This window comes from Phallusia mammillata, chromosome 2 (assembly GCF_965637545.1).
Source record: "Phallusia mammillata chromosome 2, kaPhaMamm4.hap1.1, whole genome shotgun sequence".
NCBI lineage: Eukaryota > Metazoa > Chordata > Ascidiacea > Phlebobranchia > Ascidiidae > Phallusia > Phallusia mammillata.
The window spans coordinates 11,742,286-11,761,026 of NC_137253.1; the positions used below are offsets into that span (position 1 = coordinate 11,742,286).

An 18,741-nucleotide genomic window follows, 5' to 3' on the forward strand; every position below is an offset into this window, starting at 1 on the left:
TATAACCATTAGCCTAAGTGCAAAGGAGTTCTCGACCGGCAAACTTTAACCACAGTTTTTCTACCACGACGACGGTTTGTTTTTGTTTTGTGTTTCAGCTGCAGTGAGGAATAAATAAGTACCTTCAAGTTCACGATTGTCTTAGTGTAGTTTCAAATTGAACAAAAAAATTTTTTGCAAAATGAATATTCATATGGCCAGACTTAACATGAAAAGCATTTCTGGCCTACAGAAATGTCAGGCAGACCTTAAGCCTGTCGTTGGAGGGCAGTCAACCAAATCGCAAAAAATGAAATAAAAAGGGGCAAACATTGACCGGAATTCGAAAAATGTGGAAAGTTTTTTTTGGTTTAGGGCAAGGCCAGCTGAATTCAGGACCAGTATAGACTAAAATAATTTTGTACCTAGTACCTACATCAGTCTATTTCAGATAGTTTCAATGCAGCTGTACACAGCACATGTATAGAATGGAACGGTACCTTGAATAATAACGCTATAATAGCACTGATTTAAGGACAAAAATACATTATATCGTTATCAATTTCAGAGATAGCAAAACAGTCCTAAGATGAAAATGAAACAGACAAAGGGGAAATTTGAACGATACGAGAAGCGAGTCTGCGTACTAATTTTTCTTAGCACCATTCCGAACTCTTTTAGTGGATTTCAATTTCTTGCAACTCACTACACGCCTCCGTTTGACTGTTCTGGACAAAACGTGTCTATGTACAACAATGTAAATATTTATGTGCCAGATACGCTTTTAAAAATTGCTGTAGGTACTAACTAAAGTAAGGCCAGAAAAAGCAATTTGAAGCACCTCATGCAAAATCAATTTCATAAGCCACACATCATTTAAAAACATTAAGACTAATGTTGTGCACTTACTATATATATATAAAAATATATATGTATTGTTTTCTTCTTGTACTATAAAACTGTGACTGTGAACCGCACATATTCATTAAAAAACATGTTAAAACGTGTTTATTTTTAAGCTCACCAAGGACACTACAAACATTCCTTCGAAATTTGCAACGGACGCTTGCTTACGTTACAACAGTTCGTCGAATCATGGTAATAATCCCGTTTAGGCCCGAAAGTTCGATGGACAGGCTTATAATAAAGAAATAAACAATAGACAATAGTAGGTGACGGCTTAAACAAGACGTTTTAGGACTGTTCGGCAGAACTACTGCTCTTAGAGCTAGGCAATTTCTAAAACATCACGGACAGAGAATGTGAAGTCAGGCCTGAATTAAGCCCCTTTGTTAAAAACCAACGGTCCGACACTGGTTTGGATGCTACAAAGTTTTTTACTTTACTTAACTGTAATTTTATTTAATGCTTGGCAGAAACCTCACTGATGTAAAAAATGGTTTTACAAAATCATTTGTATTTATAGGCAAGAATCGGACAGACCAAACATACACTTGCAAGTCGTTTAAGTTCAAAGAGGATGTGCAAACAGTTTCAACGGAGGTAATTGCTTTAAAGTTGTAATCTGAACACCAACGGTGCATTAATTTTCAAAACAAAACATATGAGTTTGCAATGGCTTCTTAACATGTTTCCTTTGTAGCAGATTCCAGAACATGTACTTGTATTATTTCGCATGTGTAGCATTTATTCGCATAGTTTTGCGTTTAAAACTACACGTCGTCTCGCCCTGTTTCGTGTTCTGCATTGCCAGCAAACTATAGCGTACACCACTTTGTCAAGTGCAGTACAATAATAGACAAAACCGTAAGTAAGTCGGGACATCTCGAACCGTGAACATACCATTGGCTCTGCTCCCAATTGCAAAAGCAGAGCAACGTTTTTGACCTAAAGTATTGTAAATTGAAGTCACAGTGCCTTTGTTTGCAGCCAGCAGTTAAGGAACTGTGCATTTCAAAGGGTGCAACGTACTTGACTGAAATCTTAACTTAAATCCTTTTTTCTTACAGTTTCAACTTGTCTGCGATCGAGCGTGGATTAAACCAATGTTAACTTCACTCTATATGGTTGGGAAAATGGCTGGCGGTTTGTCCGCTGGATACATGTCCGATAGGTAAAACCAAATTTTTTGTAAAATTTTTTTTTTATTATGTTTTATTCTTTGCAAATTATTAAGAGCAGTTTTACGAAGCAGTTTCCTTTGAAGAATATGAAATAGAAAACTAACAATCCTCAATCCAAATTAGGAGTATTTTCATACTTGTTATATGCCATGAGTTGTTTATAGCATCACTATGAATATTTTTAAAATTCTCGTTTTGTCTTAGGTTTGGTCGACGAATTGCATTTCTCGTTTTCACCTACGGTCAGTTTGTAGCTTCAATTCTTACCAGCTTCTCATCAAGTGTTACTATGTATGCCATATTTATGGTAATCAGTGGTCTCTTTGCAGTTGGCAACTTTGAAGTTATAGTAGTCTTAGGTAAGTAACATTTACACTTCAAATTTTAGCCTATGTGCACACATTGTAAGAAAATACGGTTTATGGCTATAGGGTTATCTATCAAACTTCACAAATCATGATGCGCAAAATCTCTACTGTAATCGATCGCACAACTGTTTGCAAACAACTAATTCTTACAATAGCCAAACCTACCGCCAACATATTTTCAACACAACAGTAATAACCGCATAAACCAACTTGGGAAAAGTGTCTCCTATAAACCATCGGACTAATGGCCTTTGGAGCGGGTGGCCGCTAAATAAGCAATGGAGATCAATTTGATGTTTGTCGGCAAATTTTTATATCGCACAAATTTAGTTCACAAAACTAAAATCGGTTGATTAAGATGTCATTTGCTTTGTTATGTATTTACAGGCACTGAAATGGTGAGCATTGAGAGACGAAGTTTTGCGTATTTCTGTGCGGGATTTGGTTTTTCTATTGGTAACATGCTACTGGCTCTACTCACGTATTTGTTTGTAAGCTGGAGATGGTTTCTAGTGTTTGGTGGACTCGTCGGAGTGCTGTACATTCCATATTTCTGGTTTGTCAGTGTATCAGTAAGCTTAGTTGTTTAGGCCATGACATCCAGAGCAAACAAACTAAATGTGTCAAAGCCAAAATCAGTCATTTTGCATAGATGATGCATAGGTTGTCATACACCAAGATGATACAGATTTGTTTAAGAAAGCCTGACGGCCAATTATTTCAAAAGGTAAAGTTGTAATCTATAGTCTGTGTTCTAGGTTAATCGACGAATCACCAATTTGGCTGCTGGCCACTGGCCAAAAGGATAAAGCAGAAAAAGTTCTCAGGAAAATTGCAACTTACAACGGACATAAAAATGCCAATAACTCAGCAACCCTAGCTTTAGTGGAGCAAAAAATATCTGAAGACTTGCAGTCGGAAACCATGTGGTCAACTCTGCTCCATTTAAGGAAATCCTGGATTTTGATTGGTCGACTTGCTGTCGTTCTGTTCTCATGGTAACTAACAATTTGTTTTAAGCTGAATAGCTTACAAAATCACGTAGTAAACTCGCAATGTTTTTTACATGTGCTCTATAGGGAGTGTAGCCCATATTAGGTTGGAGTAGGTATGGGAAACAACAGTTTAAGTGTTTTAACTGCAGTTGATTCGTTTACTACATAATTACATGATAAAAAAACATAAAGTTCAATTGTAGTAACAATGTACCAAACGTTTGTGTGAGTGATTAAGTGGTAATTGCTTCTCTATTGGTGAATTACAAGGCTACCCTTTCAGCACATGACAGTGGATTCTCTGCGTAGACTACGGGCTAGGGCAAAAACTCACACATATTGTTAAATAAGCAATAGACGAAACAAATGATAAGTCGTTTTCCCAACTCTACCTACAAATCAGAATATGGTAGCAAGTGTCATAAACATAAACAATTTATACCAGGGGTGTGCAACCTTTTTTGTCGGTGGGCCATATAACCAATTTTGGACATCAAGCGAGGGCCACAAAATTTTTTTTCATGTACCGTATTACACGTTTTTTACCCTCCTGTTGGTGCGGATTGCATTATAATATCATGTCGATATTATTTCCGCACCCCTGCGTTTAGTTTTATTTTGCGTTTATAATAGGGTTGCCATACGTCTGGATTTTCCCTGACATTTAGTGTTTAAATCTGCGTCAGGGAGAAATGTTAAAATGTACTTAAAAGTCCAGAATTTAAGAAAATATATACATATATATTATGAAATTAATATACTAACGGAGAAAGTTTCTAGTAGGTAGCTACCACCGTGTCTACACCATGAAGCGTAACGAGGTAAACTGGCGGCGCGCCGGTTACCGCACAAGGATACTGTTTCGTTTTGCAGTGTGTGCGCGCGCCTAACAATACTTGTTTGTTACTAGTTGTCTAACAATACGCGTTAAATACAGAAATCGGTAGAGCTACTAACACCATACGTTTCGCCTGATCCAAAAGTGCTAAATTTTCAAAACGGTATATCTCAAAAAATGCTCACGGTTAGGGCTATTAGGGTTGGGGTAAGGTATTAGCACTTCAAATTTAATAAAACTAACCCAAAAAATTAGTTTCTAATGTAAAAGTTTTATGTAAATATTTCCCAACCCAACCCATTTATAGCCGCTAAATAAAAAATTCAGCTCTTTACGCCACCTATCGAAAATTAAGCACTTTTGGATCAGGCGAAACGTATGGTGTTAGTAGCTCTACCACAGAAATCAAAATCCGCGTCTGAAGAAAACACAGCATTCATTGCTACGTGCGAACGTAGGAAAGTTCATTTGCTTTTACTGCTGACCAAAATGGTTTGCCATTTTTGTGTACCTATGCAATTTTTAAGTGTACCTAATATGCAAGGAACTGACTAACAACAAAAAGTTGAATGTCGTGAGACATAAAAACGTTTTTACAATGGCATTTTATTTCAAATTTAAAAAGGTCTTTGTGACTAGTGATGCACCGAACCCGCCTAAAAAGGTTCGGGCCGAAACCGAATATTCGGCCTTGAGGCCGAATTATTTCGGCCGAATCAGGCCGAACCTAAAATCCCCATTCTTATGGATGTTTTCAACTGAAACTTTTGTTGTTGATGCGAGTGACCTCAATTATGACAAACCAAAATAACTTTCACAATGCGTAAGCTTTGCTAAACTTGTAATATTTTGCAGACAACGTGGCTCGTAATTTATAAATATAACAAATAGTTAATTTATGATGTTTCGTATGGGCGAAAATGAAATTTAAGGCTTCGATTCCATGCAACAAAAAAGTTCGGTTTCGGCCGAATTTTTAAAAAAGTTCGGGCCGAAACCGAAACATTGGAAAACAACGGATTCGGCCGAAATGTTTCGGCCAACCGAAACTTCGGTGCATCACTATTTGTGACTACCAGCATTTTTTTATTATGAGAAATTGGGCCGAATGGCTCTTGGTAAAGGTTGGCGATGTGTTTAATTATTGTTTCAAGGATAGTGAGAGTAGTGAACTTAGCCTAATATATAGTCAACTAAAACAGGGATTTTCAACAGGGGTTCCGCGGAACCCTAGGGTTCCGTACAACCCTTACAGGAGTTCCGTGAACTTTAGGGATTGCACTGGGGTTCGCAGCGGTTTGGTGTAGCAATTCAAGCATGAATGATTCATAAATATCACTGTTGCGAACAGCAATGAACGCCTGTACAATCAACCTTGATTACACCATTAATCAATTATGACTTAATAAAATAACACAGCCACGATCCACTCTAAATTGCGAGATAAATGTAAAAACGACTGATCCAAGTAACATGGCTATGTTTTAAAGAATCGTTCAACTGATGTAAACTTTTGTTATGTGCTTGGGGTGTGTTTCAAAAATTCAAGTCTTTTTCTTTGACGTAGCCTACTTCTTACATTCATTAAAGTTATTTTATGGGGGGTTCCGCAAAGTTTGACAAAACACCATGGGGGTTCCGTGCCACTAAAACGGTTGAGGAGAACTGAACTAAACAGAAGCCTACGCAGAAAGTTCATAGACAAGGACCGCAGTATCGTACTTAACGTTTTCTCGTTTTGCCGTCTGTGTGACTTTCCAATATTCTAAATTGATTCCTTTAAGTCAGGGGTGTCCAAACTGCGGCCCGCGGGCCAAATGCGGCCCCCGACGGCATTTTAAGTGGCCCGCGGCTGTTTTTTTTAAATTGTGTTGCGTATGGCCCGCCATAGTTTGGAACTTTGGATTAAGTTTTTGGGTTTTGGCGACGCTACATCACGCAAAAGCTTTCCATGGAACTTCATTTACCGGTAAAAAGGAAGGTGCTGACTCAACAAAATCACAAAATTTCCTTAAATCCTGTAAATTTGTGTCTTAATTCTGAAAAAACGTTGGCCCGCGGGCGTCTTTACCTGGTAAAATTTGGCCCCCGTTAAAAAAAGTTTGGACACCCCTGCTTCAAGTGTTTGGATCGCAAACAAGGTTAACATAAGTGAGATAAATTTGTCAGGGATTGTGTATCATCAAATATGGTAACCCTAGTTAAAATCAACTTTAAAATGTTAGGTACAAGTAAGTTTCGTCGCAACATTGCCTTTCACAACAAAGTAATTGTTTACTAGACAAAGAGGTATATTACGTCACATTCGGTATAGATACGCAACAAACACCCAGTGCGAATAGAAGACCATAGGTGTGGGTGAATCAACTTCCATGCGCTGACTTAGTTTATTCTTGTTACGTATACCAACTTAGGAGATTTACCGAAAACTAGCGGGGAGTTTTTGCTAAAATGTGCATTTTTACTTGCTCTGAATCAGAGTGTTGTTGAGAGCCACACTGCGCGGGTTGCACACCACTGATTTATATCATACTTGGCGTGGTAGCAATTGTCATAAACAATTTATACCATACTTTACTGAAAGTTGTAAGAATAGGATAAGTCGAGTTATGTATCTTTTATTGGACATAAATATGCATAATGCAAGCGCCGGCATATGTTGCAATGTTAATTGTTTGCTAAATACAGGAACATTGTATCTATGACTTATTATGCCATCGCCTTGAACAACGACAACTTGAGCGGAGACCGATACCTGAATATATTTTATGGGTCTCTCACCGAAATGGGTTCAACCTTCGTCTTCTACTTCGGTATCACACATCTTGGAAGGCGAAACAGCTACATGACTTTTATGTTCATCACTTCTGCAGGGGTTGCAGCTGCTCCCTTCCTTGCCAAATGTAAGTAGCTTGATTTGCAATTGGTTGAGGGATGATACATTAATCCTATGGCAAAATAGTCACTGCAGATAATCCAACCCTGCTAATGACAAACAGGCCATCGGTTTTTGGTACATCGAAACAGTACAGATGCCAACTTAACTCTCTCCCATTCCAAAACAGGGTGATTCAATTTGCAATATCACGCCCAAACAATCTTTCGCTTTAGGTTACTGCAGTTCATTGGCATGGCGTGATGCTCGGGTAGTAGACGCGCTCTCTCACGTCATAATAGTCTTTTTTACGCAAACTTTATACTTAACTGGTCAGCAGTCCAAAATTTTTTTCTCTTACACCCACTTGCTTTTTACACCCACTTGCACACTATTTTTAGTAACATGCTATTTTTATCCAAACGTAATGTAATGTGGGGGAACGGTGGGTTTCTAAATGTAAAAAAATGATTATTTATATGTAGGGCAAGGGGCAGCCTCTGTGACTGCCAGCATGTTGGCGAGGTTAACAATAGCTGTTGCGTTCAATACAATCTACACACACAACGGAGAACTGTTCCCCACCAATATTCGCACTTCAATTCTTGCTTTGTCGAGTGGATCGTCTCGAATTGGAGGAATGATTGCACCTGTTATTATTTATGCAGGTTTAATGTTTCCTGTCTTGAGATCACACCAACATGGTAACTTGGGTTTTTATTAAAGGCGAATCTGGTGACACAACTGTGCCATCTATCTGCATGGCTGTGGTGATTTTCTTGTCGGCTCTTTTTTACTTGTTGATGCCAGAAACCAAGAAGACCAAACTGCCGCAAACAATTGAGGAAGCCAGAAACCTGAACAAGTAATTTTCAACCCTCCATGAATATGAACTATATAAAAAAGGATTTGTCTTTAAATTTAGATGTGTACCAAGAGGGATTAGTGAGGAAAAAACGGAAGACCAACCTTTGAACGCAAACACCGTTCCTCTGGTTGCTTGTCAAAATTCTCCACCTTTGCTGAACGTCTAGCTTAGTGGTTCTCCACCTATCTTTTTGCCTTCCTATTTAGAGGTTTTCTAACACAACGCCACCCCTTTACAAACAAACAGAAGAAGTTTTCTACCATAATATGCGATCCCCAGGTGGAACATTGGTCCAAATCAAAACTTATCGAAAATTGGCAGTTTTGATCCTCCACTCAATGTCACACCGGAGTCCTCCCTGTAGTTGCTTGACGTCACGTTAAGTGTCACTGTGACGAACAGTCCAAACGGTGATCGGGATTTTTTGACTTTTCGAGCGAAATCAGTGCTTTTGAACATTTTGCTTTACACACTTAAATAAAAAAAATGCTTTACGCCTTCGAACTTTAGATTGACCAATCTTCCAGTCAATCTGTGATGCAAATCTATGATGTTTTTCCGTAACAATTTTTTGCGAAATAATGTACTAAACAAGCCCATGCAAGTAATAAATTAAAAAAAAATTATAATAAATTACCAGGCAAACTTTATATTTCTGTTTTTTATTAAATACAATAATCTACTTTATTTCCTTTTCTTTTTTAAGCGTACTGGACATAAATGCATGCGGTTATTTAACCAGAGAGATATAAATAAACACTAAACTTGTTCAGAAAATTTTTTGATGACGGCATTGCAGTCACAAAGAAAAATATTTGTTTCATACTATCGCATTTGCTTGTGTCGCAAATTTTAAATTAATACATATTGTTTAATCACGACACCGCCATTTAAAGATGATACGTGTTGCCTATAGATCAGGGGTCGGCAACTTATGGCCCGCGGCCCTTTTGTTAAAAAGTCAACTTATGAAAATTAAACTTTAAGGCTAGAACCAAGCTTTCTTTCACTACGCTTTATCAGTGGAGAAATGGTGTTTTTTGCTTCACCACAATCATTGGTTTTATGACTGAAAGTCAACACATGCTGGATAACTTTTTTTATTGGTGCACATACCGACCTACTTCCACCACAATCTTGATGTACATGTGTTAACAAGATTGTTTTGCACCACAAAGTCTGTCGACGGCAAATTTGCCATGTAGTCACTTTTTGCAACAGATACACGCAGTAGTCGCAACAGAACGTAGAAATATTCAGGAATCATGTAGCTATGAATCAAGTTAATGATAGTCACCCATTAATTGAAACTTTGCGAACAGATAAAGAACTTACAGAATGGTTTTCAGCTAAATAATTTGCTTAAAAGCATGCAGAGATAACAAATAAATAAATACGGTAAAGAAACAAAGGAAGTACGGTGAAATTTAATACTAAATATTTGTGAACAAACTACCTTGTACTTTTTTCTGTGTCGTTTCGATTTTTGTTTTTTGTTTGCATATCCACTATTTTTTCCTTGTTTTCACTTACTTTTGTTTTAAACGCAAGCACCGCGCCTGCGTGCTTGACACGAGCGCGTTGCCTTGATTTTACAAATCAACACTATTACCTTCGGCACATTTTGCAGTTAAGCTTTAATTATGGCCCCTTTTCCAGCTGGCTCTTCAATGAGGGACGTTGTTATTTTTTTAGTTTGTGCTCAACGGTAACGTGTCGTGTTTTGTATGTTTGCGACTTAAACAATTAATTATAGTAATTATGGTTTATGTTAATGTTGGCTAATATGTCTCAAGGTTATAACCGTGTCACTACAAATTATACAGTTACTATCGTTCTAAACTTCCCAAGCTACTGAGCCGGTCAGGACAGAGTCCGAGAAACTTCACATAGGTGTCTTGCACTTCTGAAAGACACAAAACGTAAAGGGCTAAATAAACCGGTGTGGTTTTATATAAAGGCGTTAAATGTGCTCTTGAGATTGGCTCTTGCACAATTTCCACACAAAGCAGCGTCCAATCACAGCACAGGACGATAGCCTATATGTGGTTAAAGCACGTAAACACCTATAATAAATTGCGAAAGGAAATGTTACAAAGTTTAAACATGATTTTGCAATACAGAAGTTGAATCAAAGCGTTAAACTATTTGACTTCCTTGCAAGCGGAATATCGGGCTCAGTTTGAGGTTTATTTTTTAATAAATTTGATCGGTTGCTGGTTTCGGACCCGCTTACAACTCCAGTTACAGCAGTGTTTTGAGCTTTAGGCGAAGAAGTAATCAATACACAATTCTTCTGGCGACACACTGTTGCATTAGTAAGCAGTGTAATCATTATCCTTTTTATGTGATTTATTTTTGGCAAAATAGGAATAGGAATGGCAAAATGGAAAGTAAAAAGCAAAATCAAAAGTTCGAAAGGTATGAAAAACGAATGTGTGTGCTGATTTTTCTTAGCACCATAGCCAACCCATGGAGTGGACTTCAATTTCTTGCAACACACTGCACACCTCCGTTTCGCTGTAACATTCACAACAGCGATGTAAGTATTTATGTGTTAAAAGCAGTGCCGGATTAAGGGTCTGCTGGCCTGTAGGCACATTTTATAAGTGGCCCGAAAATCAGGGTTGCCAAATAAAAATTAGAATTATCAGTGTTCTACTGATTTTAAAGTGGCCTGGATTTTTGACTGGCCTGTAGGCACGTGTCTACTTTGTATAATGGTTAATCCAGCACTGGTTAAAAGTTAACGTTTTCTTATGTATGTCTTTTGAACTGTACTAGTTGATGTTAAACTTGCCCTAACAGGATAATATTTTTTCCAAATAGGCAATTTTAAACTAGATTTAAAATATGAATTCTATAAAAGTAACAAATTAACTAATTATACATTTTCAGCATATTGTTTGCAATGTGTAAAAAATATTGAAACATTAGTATATTTTGTGTTTCAAAAATCAGTTTTTACTCAAGATAAAATTTCATTCATCATGACCTTATTATAACGGGCATGTGGATTACGTTTTAAAGGTAACCAACTACATTGTGAATATCTCGAGTTCTACAACGGACACTTGCTCGCTTTACAACAACGTTTCGTCGAATCTTGGTAGGAAACATATACTTGTAGGTTTTGTTTGCAATTTACACTCAATAAATATCTCAAGAAAAACCAAAAACAGCTAAGGATACAAAAATTTGACTTCATTTGTGTTTTGTAACTTATTTGTAGCCAGTTTTCCCTTGAAAACGGAAGTTTGAGTTCAACAAATTAGAATTACACGTATCATTATAGTTAACGTCAATATCTTGTTCATAATTAATTATTTTTTTAAAAACTTGACACAATTATGTCATAATTTAAACATATTTTTGTACGTTTAGGCAATACGTCTGACCAAACAGAGATTTGTAAATCGTTTGAGTTCAAAGGGGATGTGCAAACAGTTGTGACAAAGGTATCTATTTCTTTTTAATTTCTTCATGGAACCTGTAAATCTAATCTGCAACCTTAAAGTGTTAGGTGTGAATCTGGCGTCCTTGCATAATGACTAATTAGCTCATGCTATCGCGCTTCCTACTCACATCATAACTGGGGAAGATATATGCGTTTGCATAAACTTACTTTGGGACCAATACAACTTTTAACATACCGCTTCTTGCTTTATAGAATGTTTTCACTCAGTTGTGCCCATCATTTTGCAGCAACGAATCCATTTTATGAATCGTTAAGCCTGCAGTGATAAAGTAGAATGATTTTTATAAGCTTCCAACAATCCGATATTTGTCAAAATCGTTCAGAAATTTCAACAATAATTGTAACAAAACAGCCATTAAAGACTACTGAAAAACATCACTGAAACAAAGTATTTTAAAGAAAACGGATGAAATAAAGAACCAACAAACAAACCTTGGTTTTGTACAGTGGTTCCCAACCAGGGCACATGACCAATTTTTTTTACAATGGGCCATTCTCTATTATAATGCTCAGAATAAGGTGTGTTGCAAATGATTTAATTTCCTAATTAAATCAACAGTTGCAGACAGTGCACACTGTTTCGACCTATAAGGTCTCATCAGTGCAGCTGGTGACGCGAGATCGGCCGCATTGGCTAGTGTAGCCATCAAACGGCACTCCAGTTTGTGGTGAGCAACAGGGTACAACCCCATACATCACCCAGTCTGTGCGATGCCACAACTGGGCATACAGCACAAATGAAACTGGCTCACAGTGGCCAAGCAACTGCTTGGGAACCACAGTGAAGTCGGCTCAGTGTCACAGTATCAATGTAAAAGCATACGAGCCAACAAATGATAAGCTGCAGACAGTGCACACTGTTTCGACCTATAAGGTCTCATCAGTGCAGCTGGTGACGAGAGATCGGCCGCATTGGCTAGTGTAGCCATCAAACGGCACTCCAGTTTGTGGTGAGCAACAGGGTACAACCCCATACATCACCCAGTCTGTGCGATGCCACAACTGGGCATACAGCACAAATGAAACTGGCTCACAGTGGCCAAGCAACTGCTTGGGAACCACAGTGAAGTCGGCTCAGTGTCACAGTATCAATGTAAAAGCATATGAGCCAACAAATGATAAGCTGCTACACTAGCCAATGCGGCCGATCTCTCTCTTACGGGGGTAAACATAAGGGGGCACGAAGACGAAAGGTTACTTTTAGGGGGCCGCGGTCATAAAAGGTTTAGAACCACTGGTTTAGTATCTCGTGGTTTTATTTGCATTGTAATATTTTTGAATCTTTTTTCAGAAAATTAAAAGTGATTTAAAAATTTACGGCGTCCGCTATTTAGGTTGAGTAGCAATATACTGCTTTAATATTTGTTGTGTAATTAGTTATCCTGGGTTTGCAAAAGCATTATAATTTACATTCTTACAGTTTCAACTTGTCTGCGATCGAGCTTGGCTTAAACCGATGTTAACTTCAATTTACATGGCTGGGAAAATGATAGGCGGTCTGTTTTGTGGTTATATGTCGGACAGGTAAATCAGTTCAAATCAGTTTGTTTTGTGGATTGTAATTTAGAAAGCATGTATACAACCAGTGTTTTTTTTAAGGTGTTACTTCTGTAGCGGTTTCCCAAAATTTGCCAGTAGCCTAATAAATAATTCGTTTAAGCAAATATGGCTATTTTTTGGTATTTAAATGAAACACTTGCGGTCTCTTAAAACTACTTAGCGGTCACCCAAACCAAACTTTAAAAAAACCCTGTATACAACGTCGAAAAGTCTTTCCCTTAAAACCCGTAAAATCCTCCTTCTTTTTTAATCTACATTAATTAAATGGCATTAATTAATTAATGCCTTTAAAGGCCGGACTGGCATATCCCATTTGTACTAATATAGCCTAAATATACGTTAATATTTTTATTATATCACGGAACGAAATGTCAAACTTTTCTTACTGCTGTTTGTTTCAGGTTTGGTCGCCGCATTGCGTTTCTCGTTTTCACCTTCGGTCAATATGCAGCTTCGATTATAACCGGTTTTTCAACCAATGTTACCATGTATGCTGTGTTTCTGTTAATCAGTGGTCTCTTTGCAGTTGGTAACTTCGAAGTCATGGTAGTCCTCGGTAAGTGACTTGACCATACTTCAAAGATTACTGGACGCATAACAAAACCAAATTTGATTGTGGATTTTTGAGTTATAAGAAGTAAATTGTGCAGATTTGGATTATATTTCTATGTACCAATTGGAAATAAGAGCCTTTATCTCTTTTACCTTTACTAACTGAAAGTGTGTATTAATCTAGAATCTAGATAATACAAGATTAAAAATAAATTTTATAAAAAAATACCATATTATGCAAACATACGCTTCAATTTTGGATTGAAGCGCTTGGGTGATTATTTTTCAGGCACTGAGATGGTGAGAATTGAGAGACGAAGTTTTGCGTATTTCTGTGCAGAGTTTGGCTTTGCCCTCGGTTACATGCTGCTAGCTCTACTCACGTATTTGTTTGTAAGCTGGAGATGGTTTCTAGTCTTTTGTGGACTTATCGGGGTGCTGCACATTCCATTTTTCTGGTTGGTGATTGCTATATTGTTAAATTAACTTGTTGAATTTCCAATCAAATTTCCAATTTAAGTGAAAAAACCCAAATTCCAGGTTAATCGACGAATCACCTGTTTGGTTGCTTGCCACTGGCCAAAAGGATGAAGCAGAAAAAATTCTCCGAAAAATAGCAAATTACAACGGCAATAAAAGTTCCGACAAATCGGCAACCCTAGCTTTAATCGAGGACAAAATATCTGAAGACTTGCACTCGGAAACCATATGTTCACTCCAACAGCATTTATGGAAAGCCTGGTTTTTGATTGGTCGTCTGGTCATCGTGCTGTTGTCATGGTACCTGAAAATTTTTCATGTGTACATAAATCTATAAATCTAGATAAAAATGCTACAGTTTTTTTGTGATTTGTCTGCTTACAGGAAGCTCAGGGCTTTAAAACGCCTAAACTGGAGTTAAATTTACTTTACCCAGGGTGATAATAATCGTTTGCTATACACAGGAACATTGTAACTATGACTTATTATGTCATCGCCTTAAACAACGACAATTTGAGCGGAGACCGACACCTGAATGTATTTTATGGGTCTCTCACCGAAATGGGTTCGTGTTTCATCTACTACTTTGGCGTCACACATCTCGGAAGGCGAAACAGCTACATGACCTTTATGTTTATTGCCTCTGCCGGAGTTGTAGGAGCCCCTTTTCTTGCTAAATGTAAGTATAGGATGATTTATTATTTTTATTGTCATCGAACCTCATATTGTGTATAGGTGTACGCCTGATTCTGTTTTTGAAAGTGTTTGTTACCAAATATTCCCTTGTAATACAATAATTTTACTCTTTTAGGGCATGGTTCGGCGTCTGTAGTTGCAACTATGGTGGCAAAATTAACAATATCTGTTTCGTACAATATAATCTACGTACACAACGGGGAACTGTTCCCCACCAATATTCGCAATTCAGTTCTTTCTTTGTCGAGTGGGTCGTCTCGAATTGGAGGAATGATTGCACCTGTCATAATTTTTGCAGGTTGGATGTTTTCATTCTTACTTAAATCGAATTAAACAAGATTTTTGACTGTATAAGTATAATTGTTTTTATATAGGTGAATCAGGTGACACAACCGTGCCATCTATCTGCATGGCTGTGGCGATTTTTATGTCGGCTCTTTCTTACTTGTTGATGCCAGAAACCAAGAACACTAAACTCCCGCAAACAATTGAGGAAGCCCGAAGCCCGAATAAGTAGTTTCATTTTTTGTCATTCACCAATAGTTAACTTAGTGGTTAAAGTTTAGACTAACTTATTACATTTTTAGAAATGTGTCTAGAGTGAGGAATAAGAAGAAAGAGAGAGAAACACCGGTAAACGCAAAAAATGGTTCCCTTGGTCACTGATCGAGTGTAATTTAATTCGTTGAATCTTACACAACTGGGTGATCCAAACAGTTTCAAATACATTTTATATTACTTTACTTGTGAAGGGTCTCGTGCATTACGTCAATGAAACTATCAATTACTCTTGTTTGTGACTGTAAACTAAACTTGCGTCCAGGCCCAACAAGAGGGTGGTGCAGCCGGTGCGCCGCATCGGGGCCAATGAGAGTCTGGGGGGGCAAAATTATTTGGTATGTTTTTTCAAAATTGTTTAAAAACTGAAAAAATTTGATTCTGATTGCCGAGTGGGGCTTTTGATTTGTAAGTAGTGCAACTCTATACAACAAAAAGTTTTATGATTGTTACGTCGGTGCATGCGCGAAGTTCAGCGAGATCTCTTTTTGATGTTCCTATTTTTGTGTCATAGTTTGTCCGTTGTTTTTGATGTTCCTATTTTTGTGTCACACACAGTTTGTCCGTTGTTTGGTAAGGATTAGCAATGTCAACTGTAACATTTATTGCAGTATAAATCGTGTAAGTTGTGGTGTGAATTGGCATATACCTTGTAATTTGGACAAACATAGGGCATAGTGTTATAAGTTCATATTTTTGCTGACTGCATAGTGCTGGTGGGTTTTCTTGACGTTATAATAGCTATTATCTAATTTGGTTATAATAACTATTATCTAATTAATATTAGGTATAATTTATTGTTTAAAATTACATGTGTTAAATCAGGCGTTGTTGCCTATAATGGGTATTTCCTGATTAGAGCACAAACTAAACTTCTAACACCACCGAAAGCAAATAAACGATCTTGACTGACATGTGTTAACAACATTCTTTTCGTCACGACCTTGTGTGTCCGTAAAAACTTGCTTTGTCGTCACTTTTTGCGGTGTGACACGCAGTGTTTAAGAAATTAATAAGTTAGTTTCAACGTTGCCTAATGTTTTTTCGATCAGAGTTACGGTTTAAGTATCATAATGTTCCTGAAGGATATGGTTTGTCAAAATGTTTTGTGGTATATAGGCTTTAAAATGCTTTTTTATTTTAGGGTTGCTCAAGTAAAAGCCCCTCTTGCCTAAATTGTGCAATTTAAATGTTTTCCCCACTTGTCGCAACAACTCTAAACCGTGGACACGGGTAGAGCTACTTACACCATAACGAGAATCTACCCCCAAATTTGATTGGTTATATCTCCAAAAATGCTCACGGTTAGGGCTATTAGGGTCAAGGTAAGGTATTAGCACTTAAAATTCAATAAAACTAACCCAAAAAAGTAGTTACTAATGTAAAAAAATTATGTAAATATTTCCCAACCCAACCCATTTACAGCCGCTAAGGTTTACGCCCCCTTGTGAAAGCGAAGTTCTGATTCTCGTTGCGGTACTGTTAGTGGCTCTACCGTGGATACGGGGTATTGTTGCGTACGTTTATTCTACCATGACGAGATCCTCGCTTGCTTGATTTTGTCTAGTCATCGCTGTTTGTTGCGGTTGCACGCAGCAGTTACCAATGTGCACTCAAAATTTTAACCTAGTTGCTTGAAGAAGTAGTTTCATTTTTTGTCATTCACTAGTAGTTAACATAGTGGTTGAAGTTTAGACTGTTACATTTTCAGAAATGTGTCCACAGTGAGAAATAAGAAAAAAGGGAGTGAATTAAGGGCCGTTAAACGCAATTGCGGTTGTATTGGTCACTGCTCTTGTGTAATTTATTTTGTCGAATCTTCCACAACTGGGTGATCCAAACAGTTTTAAATACATTTTATGTCACTTTTACTTGTAAACGTGTGGTGCATTGCGTCAATGTAGCCATCAGTATGTTTTTTTGTGACTGTAAACTAAACTTGTGTCCGCAAATGTTTAACAAATGTAGGAAATGGAATTAAATTTTCCGTAAATGTTACTCTCTAATAATAAGAGTAGATTTTTTGCAATTGTATTCAGTTGAACAATTGGTTTTGCAGTGTCAGATAGGTGTAAAAGAAGTAATTTGGTTTGGCACTGTGCTAAATTTTTATGTAACAGCACTATTAAATACCTATTTTGGGGTGAAAATTTAACGTAGCATCGTTATTTGAATACCTATTTTTGAGTCAAAAATTAAAAGTATAGTTGGCCATTTAAAATTCCTAATAAGTTTTGATTTACCAGGTATTTTAAACGCTATTGCAAAAAAAAATGAATGTGATTATATGTTTTTGAACACCATGTTCTAAGTTAGTTATCATACATTATTCATCACACATTTTCATGCACGGTAATTGTACTAAGTTATGAGCATTTTAGTATGTTTAAAACCAATATGTGTGAAAATGCTGATGCTTAGGGCTGTTGGGGTCGGCCGGAGTATTGTAATAATCATTAAAACTAGAAGGGTGGTTTAGCACATATTACCGTTGCACATACACTGTGACCTATTTCTTGACATATATGTGTATATTTCCTACACTTATTTTATATTTAGCACGATCTGACTTTAACAAAGATTGTACCTTTGTTGGTCCCGGTAAGACGCGCGTTAAGGCTTGTAACCTATGTGGCCCTCGCAAGATATTTTTAATGTTATCCGGTCCGCAGTGAAGGTTTGGTGACCCCTGCGTTAGACAATCACTACAAAACCGTACTACGAATTGATACTTGCTTGCTTATTACACAATAATGTAAAACAAAACAAATGCAGTTTTGGCCCGTCACGTGTACCAAACTAAAAGCAGTGAGCACTGTCTGTAGTTAGTGGTATCATGTTGAATTAATCATTAGAATATTTATGATTAAGTGCTAAAACATAGCTTGTTAAACATTTGGCTCTTAATTATCGCATTGATATTGTTCGTGAAATAAAATCGTATTTATTTTTGTCAGTTATGAGGGGGGCGTTTATAAATAACGAACACGTAAAAGGGGCGGTACAAGAAAAATGGTTGACAAACACTGGCTTAGTAGGTGAATCACTCTTTTTAAAAATTGTAAAAATTATTTTTTGGTTTCTAAGGTAACATATATTAAATCAGGCGTTGTTTGCCTATAACGGGTATTTGTATTTTCGATTGCAGCATAAACTAAACTTCTAACACCACCGAAAGCAAATAAAAAAATCTTGACTGACATGGGTTAACAACATTCTTTTCGTCACGACTTTGTGTGTAATTAAAAACTTGCTTTGTCGTCACTTTTTTGCGGTGTGACACACGGCGTATACCCAAAAGGTATAATTCTTGACAGTACAGGTAACGAAAACAAGAAAAAAATTGCAAACAATTTTCATGAAATTAAAAGGTCAGTCCTAACGTTGCCTAACATTTTTTCGATCAGAGA

The 18,741-nt window shown here is 37.2% G+C and overlaps 2 protein-coding genes across 2 annotated transcripts; both read left to right on the top strand.

Annotated features, from left to right (window-relative positions):
• Positions 1-546: 546 nt before the first annotated feature.
• LOC145212801 (organic cation transporter protein-like) lies at positions 547-8,596 on the top strand. Its single transcript, XM_080081053.1, has 11 exons — positions 547-736; positions 999-1,077; positions 1,406-1,482; positions 1,950-2,053; positions 2,268-2,422; positions 2,819-2,987; positions 3,190-3,429; positions 6,953-7,167; positions 7,625-7,807; positions 7,866-8,004; positions 8,065-8,596. Exons 1-11 carry the CDS (start codon positions 569-571, stop codon positions 8,171-8,173), a joined length of 1,638 nt encoding a protein of 545 aa, XP_079937179.1. The 5' UTR covers positions 547-568; the 3' UTR covers positions 8,174-8,596.
• Positions 8,597-10,381: 1,785 nt separating this feature from the next.
• LOC145212803 (organic cation transporter protein-like) lies at positions 10,382-16,052 on the top strand. The gene is made up of 11 exons (XM_080081055.1): positions 10,382-10,549; positions 11,038-11,116; positions 11,392-11,465; positions 12,906-13,009; positions 13,447-13,601; positions 13,887-14,055; positions 14,138-14,377; positions 14,542-14,756; positions 14,889-15,071; positions 15,148-15,286; positions 15,361-16,052. Exons 1-11 carry the CDS (start codon positions 10,394-10,396, stop codon positions 15,437-15,439), a joined length of 1,593 nt encoding a protein of 530 aa, XP_079937181.1. The 5' UTR covers positions 10,382-10,393; the 3' UTR covers positions 15,440-16,052.
• The last annotated feature ends 2,689 nt before the right edge of the window (positions 16,053-18,741 follow it).